Source organism: Stigmatopora argus, chromosome 3 (assembly GCF_051989625.1).
Source record: "Stigmatopora argus isolate UIUO_Sarg chromosome 3, RoL_Sarg_1.0, whole genome shotgun sequence".
NCBI lineage: Eukaryota > Metazoa > Chordata > Actinopteri > Syngnathiformes > Syngnathidae > Stigmatopora > Stigmatopora argus.
In genome coordinates this window covers 23,523,829-23,543,359 of record NC_135389.1, presented here as the reverse complement: position 1 = coordinate 23,543,359, position 19,531 = coordinate 23,523,829, and the positions used below count along the sequence as shown (strand labels likewise).

Here is a 19,531-nt window from a genome sequence, read left to right as displayed (position 1 = left end):
TTTTCTTTTCTGGACAGACAATATGTGCAGGCTGTAATATGCACTTTTTTGATAAATTCACCTTCTGTGAATGGCTTTCCTGCTTTAGCAATCAACTCACAAATGGCGTAGCTAGCTTCGACTGCTGCATTACTGTCTTTGGTAGCCTTCTTGAAGAAATCCTGTGGCCTCAGAAGACGTGTTGTAAGACTGGCAACCTGGTTGTCTCTCTCATCTCCCTGGTATTTTTCATACTCCTCAGCATGTCTCGTAGTATAATGACGTTTCAAATTGTATTCCTTGTGCACCGCAACTTTTTCAGTGCAAATGAGACACGTCGGGCTGCCCCTGTGTTCAACAAAGAAATTTTGCACTCCCCACTTTTCTTGAAACTGTCTGTGCTCATCACCGACCTTTCTCTTCACGGCAGGCTTTGAAAGAGACATCTCTGGGGCTCTGTAATATGCGTTTCCACTTGGAATGAGTCTCGGGTTGAACTTAACTTTCAGTCACGCGGGTCTGTGGCGCATCCGCACTTTCGCTCTCCGATCGTATTGGATTACGGCAGTTCTCCGAATTTCTCAAGTGTCATGTTAACGCACTTACTGTTAAGTTTCAGTTTCACTCGCGGAGATGGCTACAGACACTGACACAGGCTAGATCACGAATCATAGCGCCTCATTCAGTTCTGTGCTGAGAGCAGCGGAGGAGTGTGCGCGCCGAGCGGAGTGATCGGCTTCACGGCTTCTCCTCCGCCCAGCTGATTGGAGGAATGAATGAGTGAGTGAGCGAGGCACTGGACAGCCCGGCCGATGTCCCGCCCTCCAGAGCCGTATACCTCACCGTGATTGGTTCATTCAGCTCCGAACACAACAAGTGTCATTCATATCAATCTTGCGGGCCGCACGAACATTAATCTTTCATATTAAGACGGGGGCCGCAAATTATCGTCCCGAGGGCCGCAGTTGGCCCGCGGGCCGCGAGTTTGAGACCCCTGCTATACATGGTCATTTTTTTAAAAGAAAAAAAAGCCTTACTATACTATGTCGTTTTTTTAGTAAAAAAGCCTTACTATACTATGTCGTTTTTAAGAGAAAAAGCCTTATTATACTATGTCATTTTTTAAGAAAAAAAGCCTTACTATACTATGTTGTTTTTTAAGAAAAAAGCCTTACAATACTGTCGTTTTTTTTAAGAAAAATGCCTCACTATACATGTTTTTTTCCTCTTAAAAAGCCTTACTATACATGGTCATTTTTTTAAAGAAAAAAAGCCTTACTATACATCAGGGGTGGCCAAGTCTGGTTCTGAAGAGCCCTTCTCTATCCAGTCTGTTTTCCCCATCCTACTCCTCTAGCACACCTGAATCAAATGATCATGTCATCAGCAAGCTGTCCACAAGCTTGATTGCGATCCCCATGATTTGATTCAGGTGTGTTGGGGGAGGGAGACATGGAAAACACACTGAATGGGACTTGGCATTTGAGTCCTTACTCAAAAACAAGCTAAAAATGCCCCATATTGGAGCATTTGAATAGTCGCCACGATTAAACAAGGTCTAATCGGAGCGATGGAATGGTGCGCGTTAAAACCCAGTGTTTAAATCGTTGACGGAAACCCGCAAAAACGGGAAAAACAGTCACATGCGAAGAAGGAAGAGAGCGACGCCAGGGTTACATTTTTTGTCTTTTACTGTAGTGCTACAGAGTGCAACAAGTGTGAATGGAAAACAAAAAACAAAAACTGGGACATCATTGTGAGCGGAATTACATTTGTCCTGTGTAGCAAAAACAAAGAGGCGTGCGTATACAAACCCATAAAAATGGCCTTGGAGTTTAAAAAAGGGAAACATCGTGAAAAAGAACATGTAAAAAGTACAACAAAGTCATTCCGAGTGGATTTGGGGGGCTCAAAAAGGGGCTCCCAATGGCTGCTTACAATTAAGGACAATTCAAAAACAAGATGGCACACGTGACTTTGCTTTTTAGCACAAAATGTGCCAAAACATGGAGAAATATTGGCAACCCTGATTGGCGGGCACTGTAAAAAAAAATGGATTGGACGTTGTATGGCGTTTCTATCAAATGAATATTATTATTATTATTATTTTAACAGTGCACAATTCAATTCATGACTTAAGTTATCAAAGGGGACTAAAATCCGAGCATAAATACATTCTAAAAAAAACAACAGAGTGTAAAAGCACAGCAGACAAATATGTACAAACGTTTCAAAAGAACAGAAGTGTTTTTACATTTTTTTTAAAAAGTCACTTAGTATTTACGACAGACTATTAGGGCCATACTAAGAAAGAAAAGTGGCAATAATACCAGATTAAAGTCATAATAAGGTGTTTTTCATCTGGTGTGACGTGACTAAAAACTCATATACCGTATTTTCACGACTCTAAGGCGCACATAAAAGTCTGAAATTTTCTCCAAAATAGACTGGGCGCCTTATAATCCAGTGCGCTTTATATATGGACCAATACTAAAATTGTTATCACGATAAAATCAAATAAATCAGTCGATAGGACAACTACGGCAAGCAGCCCCCGACTACTATTTTCCCGTAGATAAAGTACTGCGCAGTGAGTGCTGGGATATATAGTTTTTTTGTCAATACACCCAATGGATTGTGGCCTGGTGATCGGCATCAACACAGTTGCGAACCATGGAAGACAGCCTTGGAATAGTTACGCTAGCTACTAGCTAGCTACTATTTGCGAATGGAATGTGGCCGCCTGAACGAACGTATAAAACTCAGCGTTTTCGATGACTAATTTGGATGATTGTTCAATTCGGACACGGAAAATGATGACTTTGATGGATTTGTGGGTGATGATGACGTGAGGACATTGTAAAATGGCTAAATAAAGTACAACCCAACTCAGTCTTGCTTCCGTAGGCTTTTTAAAAACGTGTTTTTAGCATGCGGGTGTAGCGTGCATTTGGTGCATGTAGCACCAAATGAGTGTGTTCGCCGTTGTAGTATATTAGTACTATTAGTGCAAAGTTATCACAGCCGTCAACCTGGGTGTATTGACAAAATGACTACTATATATCCCAGCAGTCACTGCGCACCGGAAATAGCGTCTGGGGCCGCTTCCGTAGCCAGCGCTATTACGGTTCGATATTCATCCATAAAGAATATATATGGCATGCCTGGCTGCGTCTTTAAAACGGTGCGTCCTTTGTGTGTAAAATACAGAAATAGCACTCGTTATTGACACCGCGGCTAAAAATACGATGCGCCGAATAGTCGTGAAAATACGGTAATGACTTTACTTTGGTCATTTTTTCAATGTGTATCACAACAAACATGTCATAATATTACCAGTTCAATCACAGAAGTGACCTAAATCTAATTATGGCGACTAAAATCTCAATATTATGACTACTTTGTTGTTAGTTGATGGAACGTGAGGTTAGAATGGCCTTGAATTTTTCGTGGTGAGTGAAAAAGTTTGTCGCTAGGCAGAAAAAGCAAAAAAAGGAGTGCTACAAAATGGTCCCTTCCAGGCACGCAAATAGAAAGACACTTTGTATGGCGCCCCCTCTTGACCCCTCTTAACCTTCTGCTTCCTACAGTATGTGTCACATACACCCGCACACATACCAACATACACACATGTACACACACTTGCACACACAGTGCTTCCTGTAAACAAGAACTCGTTGTCCTTTCCGTATATAAATACTGTTTTGGTAAAATGATTAAAAAAAAAAATAAAGAAAAACAAATGTGTTCCTTTTTTTCTTTTGTGGTACATGATTTTTTTTTTTTTGGCATCAGCGGTTAAGGCCCATTTTCTCGATTAATTTTCTTCATAGTTATAGTATTTTTTTAAACTAAATGACAGTCTGTCGTCCAAAGTGCGTGGGTGCCCGTGCGCTTCCGTCTGGCTACACTAGAGGGAGGTGTTGCAAACTTTCAGGGGGCGGGGTTATTGCTTCCCTTATTCCGATGAGGGATTCTCGCTCATTTTTTGTTTTGTTTTTAAATCGGCCACCAAAATTCTGTTGCAAAAACCTGGTTCGAATTCAATTCAAATGGGATGATATAGTTGAGAAAAATGAATTGGTCGAAGAAAAAAAATGAAGTTGCAATAAACCTGCTTGAAAATTCTCTAGCAATTTTTTTTTAACAATACAATTAAAAAAATATATAGAATGTTTTTTTTCTAAATTAAAATGATTGACTATGTGTAAATTTCTGCAACTTCATATTTTTGTGAGTTTCCAACCGAAAATTCAGCCACAAAAAAGATCAAATCACAAAAAGTTTTGAGTAATTCCGAATTTTAGAATCTAAAATCTAACACCCAATTTGTTCAGGATAAAAAATTCAGACAAACTACATTTTTAGCGACGGAATTTTGGCCTAAAACTCAGATCCAAAGATTGCAACAGAATTCTTTTGGCGAGTCAACAAAATTTGGCGATATTATTCTGGCGACCCAGATTTATGTGTCTGGCTCGCCCGAACGAGTTGGAAGAATCCCTACCGGCTGAGCATTTTGGGGCTTTTGCGGGTCAGGTGTAGAAAAAGAAGCGCAGGAGAAGATGCGAGAGGAGCACCAACGCCACCGCCGCGCAGTGACGTGACAGCCAGGCGCCGCCGCCACCGCCGTCCGGGGCGTGGCCTCCCGCCCGTTGAGCGTCCAGTTGGCGGGCCAGAGCCCAGAGGTTCCTGAGGCGACAGCAAACGTAACATAAGAGCTGGGAAAAAAAATCCCTTCTTGTCCAATCAATTGATCAAACCCATTGTCTTTGTGTTAAGATGCAGTTAAGACCAATTCCAATGGATGCCAAAAACCTTAACCCACATGTGTCAAAGTGGCGGCCCGGGGGCCAAATCTGGCCCGCCGCATCATTTTGTGTGGCCCGGGAAAGTCAATCATGAGTGGCGACTTTCTGTTTTAGGATCAAATTCAAATGAAGAGTAGAGATGTATATTAAATTTCCTGATTTTCCCCCTTTTAAATCAATAATTGTTATTTTTTAATCGTTTTTTCTGTGTTTTTAGTTCAAAAATCATTTTGTAAAATCTAAAAATATATTTAAAAAAACCTCAAATAAACATTGTTTTATATCTATAAAAAACGGAATATTCTAGGCTTTTAATCCAGTTCTTTTAATCCATAATTGTAAATTTTTTATCTATTTTTTCTGTGTTTTTAGTTAAAAAATCATTTTGTAAAATCTAAAAATATATTTTAAAAAAGCTCAAATAAACATTGTTTTATATCTATAAAAAATGGAATATTCAGGGATTTTAATCCAGTTTTTTAATCCATAATTGTAATTTTGTAATCCATTTTTTCTGTGTTTTTAGTTCAAAAATCATTTTGTAAAATCTAAAAATATATTTTAAAAAAAGCTAAAATAAACATTGTTTTAGATCTATAAAAAAATGGAATATTCAGGTCTTTAAATCCAGTTCTTTTAATCCATTTATAAAATTAAAAAAACTAAATATTAGAGCTAAAATAGTCCGCCCCACATGAAATCAAGTTGACGTTAAAGCGGCCCGCGAACCAACCCGAGTCTGACACCCTTGCCGAAATGGGCCATGGTGTAAAAAAAGCGAGCGTCACCTCTGAATGTCTTGCTGCGTCTGGTGGATAGACGCGATGGAGGCTTGGAGGACGGCCGTGCTCCTGCACTGGGCGCATGGCTTGGACAATTCTGCAAAGAAAACAGAACAGAACAACTATGAAGAACTACAGAATGGCAGCGAGCCACGGATAAGTCCGCAGAGCGGGACGGCGGCCGACCTTCGTCGTCGGAGGACTCGTGGCGGGGTTCCGGGGTGCTGCCGCTGCTCTCCGTGTTGTGGCTGGCTTTCCGCCGGGCGCCCTTCGCGTTGGCCTGCCCGCCAACGAGGGAGGAGTCAATCGTGACCGCCAGATGGGTCGCCCAAACGTCCCCCGGCGCCTACCTGTGGCCTCCGCCCTTTCTCCGCCGCTCGGGGGACGCCTCCGTCCCTCTCCGACCGCTGTCCCAGGGTCCTAAAGGTCGGACGTTTTGCGTTACGGCGACTTCTGCGGCGGGATGACCTATGACCTCCTCACCGGTCGCACTTGTAGGCCCACTCGTCGGCGACGGGGTCCCGGTAGAAGAGTCGCGGCGTCCACGGTCGCTCCCCCCTCTCGCGAGACTCTTTGCGCTGGGCCTCCTCCAGGACAAACTTTTCGTGCGTGGCCCGCACCTGGTCGCGCTCCACGATGGCGCGGGTCACGTGCTGCCACAGCCTGCGGGCAAAACAAAGCGCCAATGACCTTTGCCCCCGGGCGAAGAATGGAGGTCATCCATGCTCGACTGGATTTCATCGTTCATTTTTTTTCTTCCGGCGCCAATATGTTGCAAGTTTACCGTATTTTCACGACTATAAGGCGCACATAAAAGTCTTAAATTTTCTCCAAAATAGACAGGGCGCCTTATAATCCAGTGCGCTTAATATATGGACCAATACTAAAATTGTTATCATGATAAAATAAAATGTATCAGTTGATAGGGTACACCGACTCTACTATTTTCCTGTAGACAAAGTACTGCGCAGTGACTGCCGGGATATGTAGTAGTTCTTTTGTCAACACACCCAATGGACTGTGGCCTGTATACATCGACATCAAAACCGGAAAAAGAGTCTGGGGGGCTGCTTCCGGTAGCCGGCGCTATTGCGGTTAAATATTCATATAGAATATATAACATATGCGTCTAAAAAAAACGGTGCGTCCTTTGTGTGTTTAAAATACAGAAATAGCCCTCGTTACTGACACTGCGGCTAAAAATACGATGCGCCATATAGTCGTGAAAATACGGTACCTTTCAGACTCAAACTCCCCCTGCTGGTCAAAACGCACCACCCGCCTCTTGAGACGAGCGGCGCGCACGTCGGGGCCGGGGTTCCACAAGGTGGACCGCTTTCCCGAGTCCTTCTCCTGGATGAAAACCTCGCCGTCCTAAAAAAAAATAAATAAAAAAAATCAATAAATGGGGACACGATGACAAGGAGAAAAAGAGGCTGTAAATCGTCGTACCCAATGTCCGTCGATGGTGGCGGCCAGCTCGTCGCCCACCGAGATCTTGCCGCCGATTTGATTGACGGAGGAGGGACCTCCCAAGAAAGGCTGCGTGGGGACAAAGAAGACGCGTTTGGCTTTTAACCCGCCGTCGGAGGAGGAGGAGGACGGGAAAAGAGTGGGCGTTTGGTACCTTCAGCTTGAACTCCAGCTCCGTGAAACATTTGGTTTTCTCGCAGCAGATCGTCACCTTTCCGCCCAGCTCCAGCGTCATGGTGCCGTACAGGAGACCTTTAGAGGAGGATGAGGAGGAGGCGATGAAGAAGAATGACTCTTTCCTCCGCCGTCATCACGCGTACCTTTGCAGTGGGCGTAGGGCATGGTGATGACGTACTCCTCGTCCCTGCTCGGGAACAGCAGGCGGGCTTTGCCGTCCAAAATGGCCGACAGGGAGTTGCCTGGGAGAAGAGAGCGGATTAATTACTGTAGTCATAATGTGCCAGCTCAAGTAGAAAATTGGGTAGTGATCTTTGAGTGCAGTAAAACCAGAATCAGGAATTAATAAATCTAAATAGTCTGTATGCGTCTATACATTTTTGCATTCTACTTACAGATCTTTTTTTCTCATTTAAAACTTCTTTTCTCATTTAAAACTTTTTTCTCATTTAAAACTTTTTTTCCTCATTTCAAACTTTTTTCTCATTTCAAACTTTTTTTCTCATTTAAAACTTTTGTTCTCATTTAAAACTTTTGTTCTCATTTCAAACTTTTGTTCTCATTTCAAACTTTTTTCCTCATTTCAAACTTTGTTTCTCATTTCAAACTTTGTTTCTCATTTCAAACTTTGTTTCTCATTTCAAACTTTTTTTCTCATTTAAAACTTTTTTTCTCATTTAAAACTTTGTTTCTCATTTAAAACTTTGTTTCTCATTTAAAACTTTTTTCCTCATTTAAAACTTTTTTCCTCATTTAAAACTTTTTTCCTCATTTAAAACTTTTTTCCTCATTTCAAACTTTTTTTCTCATTTCAAACATTTATTTAGATGAGCGCAATTTCCGATCGTGACATCCCTAGTATTGGGTAAAGTAGAGAGGACGAGCAAGTGAAAAGTTAGTGACAAAGTGTGAGCTACCGTAGAACTTGGACTTTGCCAGGATGCTCCCGCTAACGGAAAAGCCGTCTTTCCGATTGCAGACGTAAAAGGTAGAAATGGGCGGATGGTGCGACACCTGCGACCACAAACGCAAGTTATCCCCGGCTGACATTTTGTCTTTTTTGTGTGTGTTTTTTTCTACCTGCTCGGCCACGTAGAAAGTGCAGCTTCGGCTTTGGGGATGAGGCCAGCAGCAGCGAAAAGTTTCCCCCAAGATGGGGTTGTAAGGCTTCTTTAGACCCTGAAACCACAAGTTGGACACGCCCCCTTTTCAGTTACAACACACATTTTTTTGAACAAATCCATTTCCTTTTTCCCCCCGAGCCACGCCATTTGGATTTCTCACCTTGGGTTTCTTGTAAAATCCCGACAAGTACCAGCAGACCACCTGCTTCATCCGGCCGTACGCGCTCTCCTCCCGCGCGGCCCTGGGGGGCCAGAGGGGGCGCCATTTAACGACGGTGCGCCATTTAGCGACGGAGCGCCGTCCGACGGCGAGTGACAAAGTACTGACTGCGAGAGAAGGTCGGCGTGGTAGTAGTAGTCGGAGAGCTTGTCCAGGAAGGAACGAGGCTCCAGGATGAAGGTGGGCAGGACCACTTTGGAGAGGTCCATGCCCGGGCGCAGCTGCTTCAAAATCCCCCAGATCAGTCCCTTGTTCTCCTCCGACACCGTCTCCACCTGGGACGCCTCCCCGGCCTGATAAGAGAGAAAGCTACCATATTTTCACGACTATAAGGCGCACATAAAAGTCTAAAATTTTCTCCAAAATAGACAGGGCGCCTAATAATCCAGTGCGCTTTATATATGGAACAATACTAAAATAAAATGAATCAGTTGATAGGGTACACCGACTCTCCTATTTTCCAGTAGACAAAGTACGGCGCAGTGACTGCTGGGATATGTAGTAGTTCTTTTGTCAATAAACCCAATGGACTGTGGCCTGTATACATCGACATCAATACAGCTTGCCGTTGGAAAAGTGACGCTAGCTACCAGCTAGCTACTATTGGCGAATGGATTGTGGCCGCCTGGACGGACGTATAAAACTCGGCGTTTTCGATTAATCGTTTGGACAATTGTTCAATTCGGACACAGAAAATGAGGACTCTGATGGATTTGTGGGTGATGATGACTCGAGTACGCTGTAATATGGCTAAATATAGTACAACCGAACTCAGTTTTGCTTCCGTTGCCTTTTTAAAAACGTGTTTTTAGCGTGTGGGTGTAGCGTGCAAGAACTATATATCCCAGCAGTCACTGCGCACCGGAAACCGGAAAAAGAGTCCGGGGCTGCTTCCGGTAGCCAGCGCTATTGCGGTTCGATATTCATATATAATATATATGCGTCTAAAAAAACGGTGCGTCCTTTGTGTGTTTAAAATACAGAAATAGCACTCGTTACTGACACTGCGGCTAAAAATACGATGCGCCATATTATCGTGAAAATACGGTAATCATGATCTCTAATACGACTTTCCTTTCTCAACGGAAAATCACGGTGCGATTGGCCTCACCTCGGCCATTTCTTCGGCGCCCTGCTCCACGTAGAGCGCGGCCCGGGCGTCGGGGGAGAGCGCCTCGTCCGACGGGTCGCTCTCCTCGGTCAAGCGGCCCCCGTTGTCGGCCAGCGGCGCGTCCCAGTCGTCGCGCTCCCATTTGTCGGACAGGGCGTCCTGCTCCGCCTGGTCGCTTTCCAACAGCCCGGACTCGTTCAGCCTCCAAGATTCCCCAATAAAAATAAAAAAAGAATGAAAAACGACTTTCCCATGCTGCAATACCACTTACGGCCACTAGATAGAGCTGCCGGGGCTGGAATGAGTGGCAGAACGCCTTATAAAACATGTCAAAGAGGAGTGCCCAAATACATCAACTTTTAATGGCTAGCTTTAAAGCACAGGTGTCAAAGTGGCGGCCCGGGGGCCAAATCTGGCCCGCCGCCTCATTTTGTGTGGCCCGGGAAAGTAAATCATGAGTGCCAACTTTCTGTTTTAGGATCAAATTAAAATGAAGAGTATAGATGTAGATTACATTTCCTGATTTTCCCCCTTTTAAATCAATCATTGTCATTTTTTAATCCATTTTTTCTGTGTTTTTAGTGCCAAAATCATTTTGTAAAATCTATAAATATATAAAAAAAAGCTCAAATAAACATTGTTTAAAAAAAAAGCTCAAATATTTTTTTAGATCTATAAATAAACGGAATATTCAGGGCTTTTAATCCAGTTCTTTTAATCCATTTATAAAAATAATATCTAAATATTAGATCTAAAATGGTCCGGCCCACAAGAAATCGAGTTGACGTTAAAGCGGCCCGCGAACCAACCCGAGTCTGACACCCTTGCTTTAAAGTTATAGCGTCATTTCCTGATTTAAATGTCCATCTTTCGTTTCAATTGACACAATCCAACGTGGAATAAAAAGTCTAAAAGTGGAGACCCAAAGATGGAATTGAAGTACTAATAATGTGCACTCACTGCAAAAGCTCGGCGTCCGCCAGGGCAGCGGACTGCAGAAGATGAAGAAAGTGGGAAGACTCGGAGGCGGCGCCGACATCTCCGTCTTTCCCGCCCTTGGACGTCAGCTTGTAGAGGCTGGAGCAACTCAGGGCCAGCTCCAGCGCGTCCATCCAGCACCTGCCTGCGACCGCCCAAAAAAAACGATAAGATGAGACCCCAAAAGGTCACACCGGGTTCCGACCCGAGCGAGCGAAGCGAACGACGACGTCGTCTCACCGTCCGACTCGGAGGACGCTCGGAAAATCAAGTAGTTGCCGGGCAAAGGCTGCGTGATGGCGCCCACGTTCTCTCCTTTGGGGCCCTGCAGATCCAAAATGGACGTCACCAGACGGGTTCCCGGGTTGAGGCGGCGGGCGGGACCACCTTGACGGCCCAAATGGACTTTTCCAGGGGGTGGTAGAGCTTGAAGCAGAAGCCGTCCTTCTTGGAGGGCCTCTCGATCAGCTCGCAGGCGCCGAGGAGGACGGTGCCCACCCACTGCTCGCTCTTGGGGCTCTTGTAGATGAGGAGGACGCCGGGCTTCAGGACGCACCACAGCTTGGTCCAGCTCTTCCAAGAGCCGCGGATCTAAAACAAAATACAAATAAGTAACCAAGGACCCCTCTGCCGCCGCGGTACACGGTCAATTGGTCGCCGGTCTTTTGGTCGCGGTCTTTTGGTCGCTGTCTTTTGGTCGCCCGGACGTTGTGTCGCCGGTCTTTTTGGTCGCCCGGTCTTTTGGTCGCCGGTCTTTTGGTCGCGGTCTTTTGGGTCGCGGTCTTTTTGGTCGCGGTCTTTTTGGTCGCTGTCTTTTGGTCGCCCGGACGTTGTGTCGCCGGTCTTTTTGGTCGCCGGTCTTTTTGGTCGCTGGTCTTTTTGGTCGCCCGGTCTTTTGGTCACGGGTCTTTTGGTCGCGGTCTTTTGGTCGCCCGGACTTTGTGTCGCCGGTCTTTTTGGTCACCCGGTCTTTTTGGTCGACGGGTCTTTTTGGTCGCCGGTCTTTTTGGTCGCCGGTCTTTTTGGTCGTCAGTCTTTTGGTCGTCAGTATTTTGGTCGCCGGTCTTTTAGGTCGCGGGTCTTTTTGGTCGCGGTCTTTTGGTCTTTTTAATAAATTGACGGTAGATGGCAGCAGCCGATCATTTGGGCGACCAAACCGCGACCAAAAAGACCGGGCGGACAAAAAGACCGGCGACCAATCGACCGCACACGGCCACCGCCACTACCTTTAGCCAGTTGGACATGATGACCACGCTGGGGTCCTTCAGCGCGCTGAACAGTTCTTTCGCCGCCCGCTTCTTCTCCTCTCGGTAATTCTGCTTTTGGACCTGTAAAAAAACAAACAAGCCGGCGGACATGGGTGGGCTGTTTTTTTTCTTCTTTTTTTCCTCCCACACCCCCGCCACGGCGTACCTTGAGCGACTCCTTCCGGGCAAGTTTCTCCGTGGGCGAAGCGCCGTCCTTCTCCAGGCCGTTGAACATCCCGCACTCCGACTGGAGGGAGTAAAGAAGACAGTTTTTTAAAAAAATTTCTCTCCCATCTTTTTCAAAACGTTGCTTTTTCACCTTGCTGCCGGGCGACTGGGCGGGGCTGAGCTCGTCGGTCACGGCCGAGACGTCGCGCCTGTCCGTCTCGCTGCCTGAAAAAAAAGGCCGGCCACGCGTCGTCACGGTCTTTTGTCTGGTGTGGCCGGCACCCCGCCGCCGAGTTCCTACCCGAGCTGAGGTTGCACAGGTCGTTGTCTCCTCCGTAGGAAAGGTTCCTGGTGAGGGCGCGGGTGTCGATGGGCGGCGGGGAAGCCACGTTGGGGCACAGGGACAGCCGGCGCCGGTACAAACTCTCCTCCTTCATTCTCAAAATCGCCCTGCTAAATTCAACAAATATAGTTTCACTACCGTATTTTCACGACTATATGGCGCATCGTATTTTTAGCCGCAGTGTCAGTAACGAGTGCTATTTCTGTATTTTAAACACACAAAGGACGCACCGTTTTTTTAGACGCATATATGTTATATATGAATATCGAACCGCATTAGCGCTGGCTACCGGAAGCAGCCCCAGACTCTTTCCGGTTTCTGGTGCACAGTGACTGCTGGGATACATAGTTCTTGCATGCTACACCCACACGCTAAAAACACGTTTTTAAAAAGGCAACGGAAGCAAAACTGAGTTGGGTTGTACATTATTTAAGCATTTTACAACGTACTCACGTCATCATCACCCACAAATCCATCAAAGTCCTCATTTTCTGTGTCCGAATTGAACAATTGTCCAAATGAGTCATCGAAAACGCTGAGTTTTATACGTTCGTCCAGGCGGCCACAATCCATTCACAAATAGTAGCTAGCTGTTAGCTAGCGTAACTTTCCCAACAGTGCTTTCCATGCTTTGTCAAGCTGTATTGATGTCGATGTATACAGGCCACAGTCCATTGGGTGTATTGACAAAAGAACTACTACATATCCCAGCAGTCACTGCGTAGTACTTTGTCTACGGGAAAATGGTAGTTACGACAAAAATTTCGATCGAATAATTCGCTCGCGATACAATTAAAATTTCGAGATGCGACAAAGCCAGGCGGCCATGACAAGAGGCTGATTATCATTGTAGCGCACTGTCTTTTTTTGCTGCATCTCTTTCGTGTATAACTACTATATCTACGAGGACCGAACAATTTATTCAGACGAGTTTCGACCAGGAAACGCACAACACGCATGCGCGGGCAAAAAGAGGGCTTTCTGGGTAATGAAGTATACTCGTGCACACAACAGCGATTGCCAATGGCACTTTTTCTCAGAATAAGTCAGTTAGGAAAACCTCGACATACGATCTCAGTCTCGGAACGGATTACGATTACTGTATATGATTTTCAACACTTTGTCTTGATCTCTGGTCCCTTCGTATGGATTGGGTCACTTCCTGTTGTTATCAGGTCCCTTGGGGAGCCACTGAAAAAGGTGGAGTATTTTTTTATATTTTATTTTTATAAAAAGGAGCACATTGGCCCTTGTATGGAAAATCCATAAATAGCATTGGATGGCAGCAGAAGCACGAGCGGTTAGCTCCAACGGAAAAGCGGCGCCGCGCTACAGTAGCAGCACGCAAACAGTGGCGCTAGGAGAGAGAGAGAGAGGCTAATATAGGTCAGCTAGCGGCGCTAAAATGTAGCCGCCAGTCAATAGTGCGCATTTCTGTGTCAAACATTAACCTTGGCCTTGCAAATGAGAGGGCCGCCAGCGCATTTGTTCTGAATTCTTCGTCAATGTGACATTTCTTTCCCTTTCTTTGAATGAGAAAAATAAAAAAGTATTTTCTTTTTGGCCGCACTCTCAAAAAATATCCTTTCAGTTCATGATTTGAACTTCCTCAGGGTAATATTTGGGGAGAATGTGATTACTAATCTCGTGTCATAAAAATGTGTTACCATTGCCCAGCCCCAGTAATCACATTTTTACATGATAATTACCGTATTTTCACGACTATACGGCGCATCGTATTTTTAGCCGCATTGTCAATAACGAGTGCTATTTCTGTATTTTACACACAAAATGGACGCACCGTTTTTATAGACGCAGCCAGGCATGGCAAAACATAAACCAGCTTAAACATACATGATACACCCACACGCTAAAAACACGTTTTTTAAAAGGCAACGGAAGCAAAACTGAGTTGGCTTGTACTTTATTTAGCCATTTTACAACGTACTCACGTCATCATCACCCACAAATCCATCAAAGTCCTCATTTTCTGTTAAACATTGTTTTAGATCTATAAAAAAACGGAATATTCAGGGCTTTTAATCCATTTATTAAAAAAAAATATCTAAATATTATATCTAAAATGGTCCAGCCCACGTGAAATCAAGTTGACATTAAAGCGGCCCGCAAACCAACCCGAGTCTGACACCCTTGGTCTAACCTATGATATTACATTTCTACTTGATATGACGTTTTTATAAGACTGTTTTCAGAAGAAAATGATGACGTTTTGACAGAGTTTTCCATTTCTACAGCGCGGATATTCTCTTTCTTATGCCAAGTAGGACTTTTTCCATGTTTTTCCTGGGCTGAAAAAAAATGCGGCCAAAAAAGGAAAATGAAAAAAAAAAAGTATATTCAAGTCAGCAAAAAAAGTGTGCCGATAATTTGCGGCTCTCCGTGGGAGGACGTGTGCTCAAGTTCTATTCTATTCTGGGATGTAAGTGCCTGCTGCCGGCAGTAGATTGAAGGGATTTCCAAAGCCAAGTCAAAAAGGCCCACTTTTGTTCTCAAGGAGGGCGCCGTACGCCGTACGCCGGAGGGGACGCCCAAGCCACTTGGAAATGAGGGCGGAGGGGGTTCAAAGTCCAAGCCGTAAAGATGGGACCGCAATCTCGAACCACTCGTGAGCCTAATAAAAAATAAAAAAGCTCAACTCCCTTTGAGTGTGCCAGTCCAACAGGAGCATCCTGTTTACTGTATTTTCACGACTATAAGGCGCACATAAAAGTCTTCAATTTTCTCCAAAATAGACAGGGCGCCTAATAATCCAGTGCGCTTTATATATGGACCAATACTAAAATTGTTATCACGATAAAATCAAATGTATCAGTCGATAGGGTACACCGACTCTACTATTTTCCCGTAGAAAAAGTATGGCGCAGTGCCTGCTGGGATATGTAGTTCTCTTGTCAATACACCCAATGGATTGTGGCCTGTATACATCGACATCAATACAGCTTGATGAAGCATGGAAAGCACCTTTGGTAAAGTTACGCTAGCTACTAGCTAGCTACTATTTGCGAATGGATTGTGGCCCGTATGCATCGACATCAACACAGCTTGACAAAGCATGGAAAGCACTGTTGGAAAAGTTACGCTAGCTACCAGCTAGCTACTATTTGTGAATGGATTGTGGCCGCCTGGACGAACGTCTAAAACTCGGCGTTTTCGATGACTCATTTGGACAATTGTTCAATTCGGACACGGAAAATGAGGACTTTGATGGATCTGTGGGTGAAGATGACGTGAGTACGTTGTAAAATGGCTAAATAAAGTACAACCCAACTCAGTTTTGCTTCCGTTGCCTTTTTAAAAACGTGTTTTTAGCGTGTGGGTGTAGCGTGCAAGAACTATATATCCCAGCAGTCACTGCGCACCGGAAACCGGAAAAAGAGTCTGGGGCTGCTTCCGGTAGCCAGCGCTAGCTATTGCGGTTCGATATTCATATATAATATATATGCGTCTAAAAAAACGGTGCGTCCTTTGTGTGGTTAAAATAAAGAAATAGCACTTGTTACTGACACTGCGCCTTTAAATACGATGCGCCATATAGTCGTGAAAATACGGTATTTATTTTTTAACAGACTGGATTTGGTTTCAATTTGTTTTGGGTAGGGCAGCCACCATGAATCCAAATATGAGATGATCCCATGGTAAAATGATTTCCCCTAGAAATCCAGCTATGTTGCAAATAAGCAACATCACATTTGGTTCATCTCTCTAGGAGATATGGAAAATGTGCCATTTTTGTTTCATAAAAATGAGCCAGGAACCTTGACGGAGGGTTTGCTTTTTTTTTTCTTCCTGACGAGACGTTATCCCGTCAAAGGACAGCGGCATAAAGTTCGTTCTAAAAAAGAAGCCGTACCTACTCATTAGGACTTGTTCCATCTGCGGCCACGTGGCAGATGAAAACCATCGGGAGCTTTGAAAAGAAATCAAATGGCTTCCAGTGGTGGCCATGTCAAATGTCCAAAGCCGCTTTTGGCGTCAGCATTTTCATACTTGCAATCGTGGCGCTTTACTTTGGGAATATTCAACGCCAAGTTCAACGATAGTGCCACCTACATTTAGAAATGCCTCTACATACTAAATATTCAGGGTACGAAAAGCCTCCATGGGAAAGATACAAAAATAAAACAAGTTACAAAAAATAAAAAATAAAATCTAATCTCCCCCGGAACATCAATACACTTCCTATCTTTTATTTTGAAATGGTCGCGATAGAGTTGCTTTCCCATTGCTGTACACGACAAGCATCATTCTAACTTGTTAAATTGTGTGTTTACTGAGCTGCAACTTTTGGAAAATATCTTTGCATTTCTTGGGATCATTGATCATTTACTGCTCTTTTTTTGTTACATTTGGTGTACTTTTTAAAGCGTAGTATTAAAGATTGCGAAACGAATAACGTCAGATTCATTCCGGAAATAGAGGTGGGGCCGTATGAGCGCTTCAATATAAATGAATGACTAGTAGGCGTCATTTGAAGCCAGTTGATTCATTCGCCGGGGGTGAAAGTCAAGTAGAGGAGAGCTCGTCTTACCTTTCACCTGAGTTGCAGTAAGAGGGGAGGCGGCCTCGCCGGTCTCACCTGGATCCACGCACAAACAGACAAAAAAAAGGAAGTATTACGTCCTGCTTTGGGGAACACTCATTGACAGTGGGCGGGCTCCAAATAACAAAAAAAAAACATCATCATCAACAACAACAACAACAACTCATTTACAGGGGTGTGGCCCCAAATAACAAAAAAAAAACATCAACAACAACAAGTCATTGACAGTGGTGGAGCTCCAGATAAGAAAAAATATATAAGTTAGCTTTCCTTGCACGCTCAAGTCAATGAATGGGCTCGTTGAATAAAAGCCTAATTTTCACTTTTCCTCTAGCGGCCTAGACGAGCATTTGGAAGCTAGCGAGCGGATGAGCGTCAATACAAGCGGCGGGGGACGAAGGCCGGGGGCCACGTGACAACTATTTTCCCGTGATTATTTATTGTGCCCGTTGGACGCCTAACCCTAAATAAAAAGTCTTCCCAGTAGTATTTGCCAGTGCGCGGCATGGGACCGGACGGGACATCTGTCGGGCCTGGCTAGTAATCAACACGAGGTCCAGCAAATCCGCCACGGCTTTCCAAGGCGGCCGCAGTTCCTCTTGATAGGCTTAAGCGGCAACGCCGTTAGACGTGGCTTTCGAGGAAACGGCTGCGTCGCCGCCGCCGCCGCCGCCCATTGATGCCGTAAAAGTCCATCGTTTTTTTTCAGTCGTCAGAGAAAAACTTCTACTTAAAATGGACCCACCGTGGCCACCACTTCACTGGAAATATTGATTTCGATGAGAAATGTCATCTTAACCAAGTCCAAATTTGGGAATTCTTCAAATAAAAATATTCTTTAAAAAATTATTTATTTATTTATTTTTATTATTGAAAAAATTCAAAAAATATTTGGATTGGATAACTTGATTCATCCCGTATTTGGGAAATTTCGTTGTGCTACTGTGACAACGAAATTTCCCGAATACGGGATGAATAAAGTTATCCGATCCAATCCAAATATTTTTTGCGGGAGGTCCTCTCCTAAAATGGACCAATTTTTTTTTACGTGGAGTCATGGAGCCTCGACAAAAGGACGGTTGCTTTGGACGGATCGTTTGACCTACTTCCTGTCCGCATTGCTAATCAGAAGGCCAATCCATTTTTGACAGCACGCCGTTACATATGAGACGAGAACAAGTTTTCAAGGGAGTGAGTGACGTTAGGGCTGCCATTTTCTCCACTTTCTTCTTATCTACGTCAACACAGACACGGACGGGCCAACGCCGCTACGTACATAGAGCATGTTTAAAAATAGAATGTCGGCAAATCTCGACATCAAAAGACGCAACGACGTCTTTATCAAATATATTGACCATTTTTTGGAAAGTGCATTTAACATTAAGAGCATTTGTCCATCTTAAAATGGTAGAAATACTCTTTTTAGGTTTCTGTTTTCTTATGAATGCATTTTGAAAGAAGTTTTAATAAAGAAAAAAATGATAGTGACGTGTTTTGTAAAAAAAAAAATCAATGAAATTGGCTAAAATCATTTTTGAAAATTCATATTTTAATTTGAAGACTTCAAATCGACATGTATACTTTTTAATCATGAAGACATCTGTACACATGATCTTTATTTTGATTTTGTCGTTTTTCTTTGAGTCGAGGGTGAAAGCCCCACCGAGCCCAAAAAGACACGCTTAAATTCGGAGGAATCGATCCCGGTTCATCCCCGAATATCGTCATGAGGAATCGCGCATCACGACGAACAACCTCGTCCTCCTCGTCGTCGTCCTTGCTGTTTATCTGGACTGAATGGTGGGGGCACATATAAGGAAGGGGGGCTTAGGGGGGTTTCTCTTTCTCTTGCGCTTTTCCTTCCCCGATTAAGAGGCCGTCATTGGGTCAAGAGCTCGAGGACGCCCCGCTGCTCTTCTTCTACAATCGACCATGATAACAAACGAAAGGGGACGAGCGAGGGAGGGCGAGAGGCTAGCAAGCTAACGTGGCGAAGATGCAAGTTGGCGAGGCTAAAGCTAAGCTACACACGCTGGCCTTAGCAACACACCCATTTTTTAGTGGACCAATTCTCTCCCCCAAAACCGTTAAGTGGGGAAAACGGCCGCCGTCTAAGGACCTCATGTCCCGAGACTCTTGTCCCGGGTCGCACGCAGTCCGAGCGACAGTACGGAACCCGAGTCATTCCCCGCAATTTGAATAACGGAAGCTAAAAATAGCGACTTATCAGCGAGGAAGCCCCCCCGTCGGAACGCAAACTTACTGTGCCGTCCGGGTGAGTGGCTTCATGCGGTCGGTTCCTTGCTCCCGTCCCGCTTCGGCGTCATATCCGTAACAAATGAGGGTTGGCGTTGGGTACGGGACGAGTGTTTGGCTTGTGGATAAGTTCCGAGGGAGTGGAGAGCAAACAGCGACTGACTGACCGAACGAGCGAGCGACCGCCCGCTCGTTTGCTTTCCCGGCCACGACGGCGACGGGGAAGGCGACGCTGCGGCCGAGTCGGAGCTTTGGCGCCCTCGCGTGGCCTTTTCATGTACACACGCACCTACTTCTACTA

General features: G+C 44.7%; 1 protein-coding gene across 6 annotated transcripts; it reads right to left on the bottom strand.

Moving 5' to 3' along the window:
* Positions 1 to 1,652: 1,652 nt before the first annotated feature.
* On the bottom strand, positions 1,653 to 19,457 carry osbpl5 (oxysterol binding protein-like 5). 6 transcript variants are annotated; one of them, XM_077595214.1, is made up of 23 exons: positions 19,238 to 19,457; positions 16,963 to 17,023; positions 12,372 to 12,520; positions 12,222 to 12,295; positions 12,069 to 12,149; positions 11,882 to 11,983; positions 11,043 to 11,246; positions 10,896 to 10,980; positions 10,638 to 10,800; positions 9,678 to 9,882; positions 8,675 to 8,859; positions 8,507 to 8,588; positions 8,303 to 8,401; positions 8,140 to 8,236; positions 7,366 to 7,464; positions 7,200 to 7,297; positions 7,025 to 7,114; positions 6,810 to 6,946; positions 6,056 to 6,235; positions 5,923 to 5,992; positions 5,759 to 5,852; positions 5,579 to 5,669; positions 1,653 to 4,671 (listed from the first exon to the last, which is right to left on the bottom strand). In XM_077595214.1, the coding sequence occupies exons 3-23, from the start codon at positions 12,505 to 12,507 to the stop codon at positions 4,515 to 4,517; spliced, it is 2,529 nt and encodes an 842-aa protein (XP_077451340.1). In that variant the 5' UTR covers positions 12,508 to 12,520; positions 16,963 to 17,023; positions 19,238 to 19,457; the 3' UTR covers positions 1,653 to 4,514. The 6 variants fall into 6 exon arrangements, with proteins under 6 accessions (XP_077451340.1, XP_077451341.1, XP_077451338.1 ...); XM_077595215.1 differs by having other exon boundaries at positions 16,963 to 17,016; XM_077595212.1 differs by having other exon boundaries at positions 12,372 to 12,523; positions 16,963 to 17,010.
* Between the last annotated feature and the right edge of the window lie 74 nt (positions 19,458 to 19,531).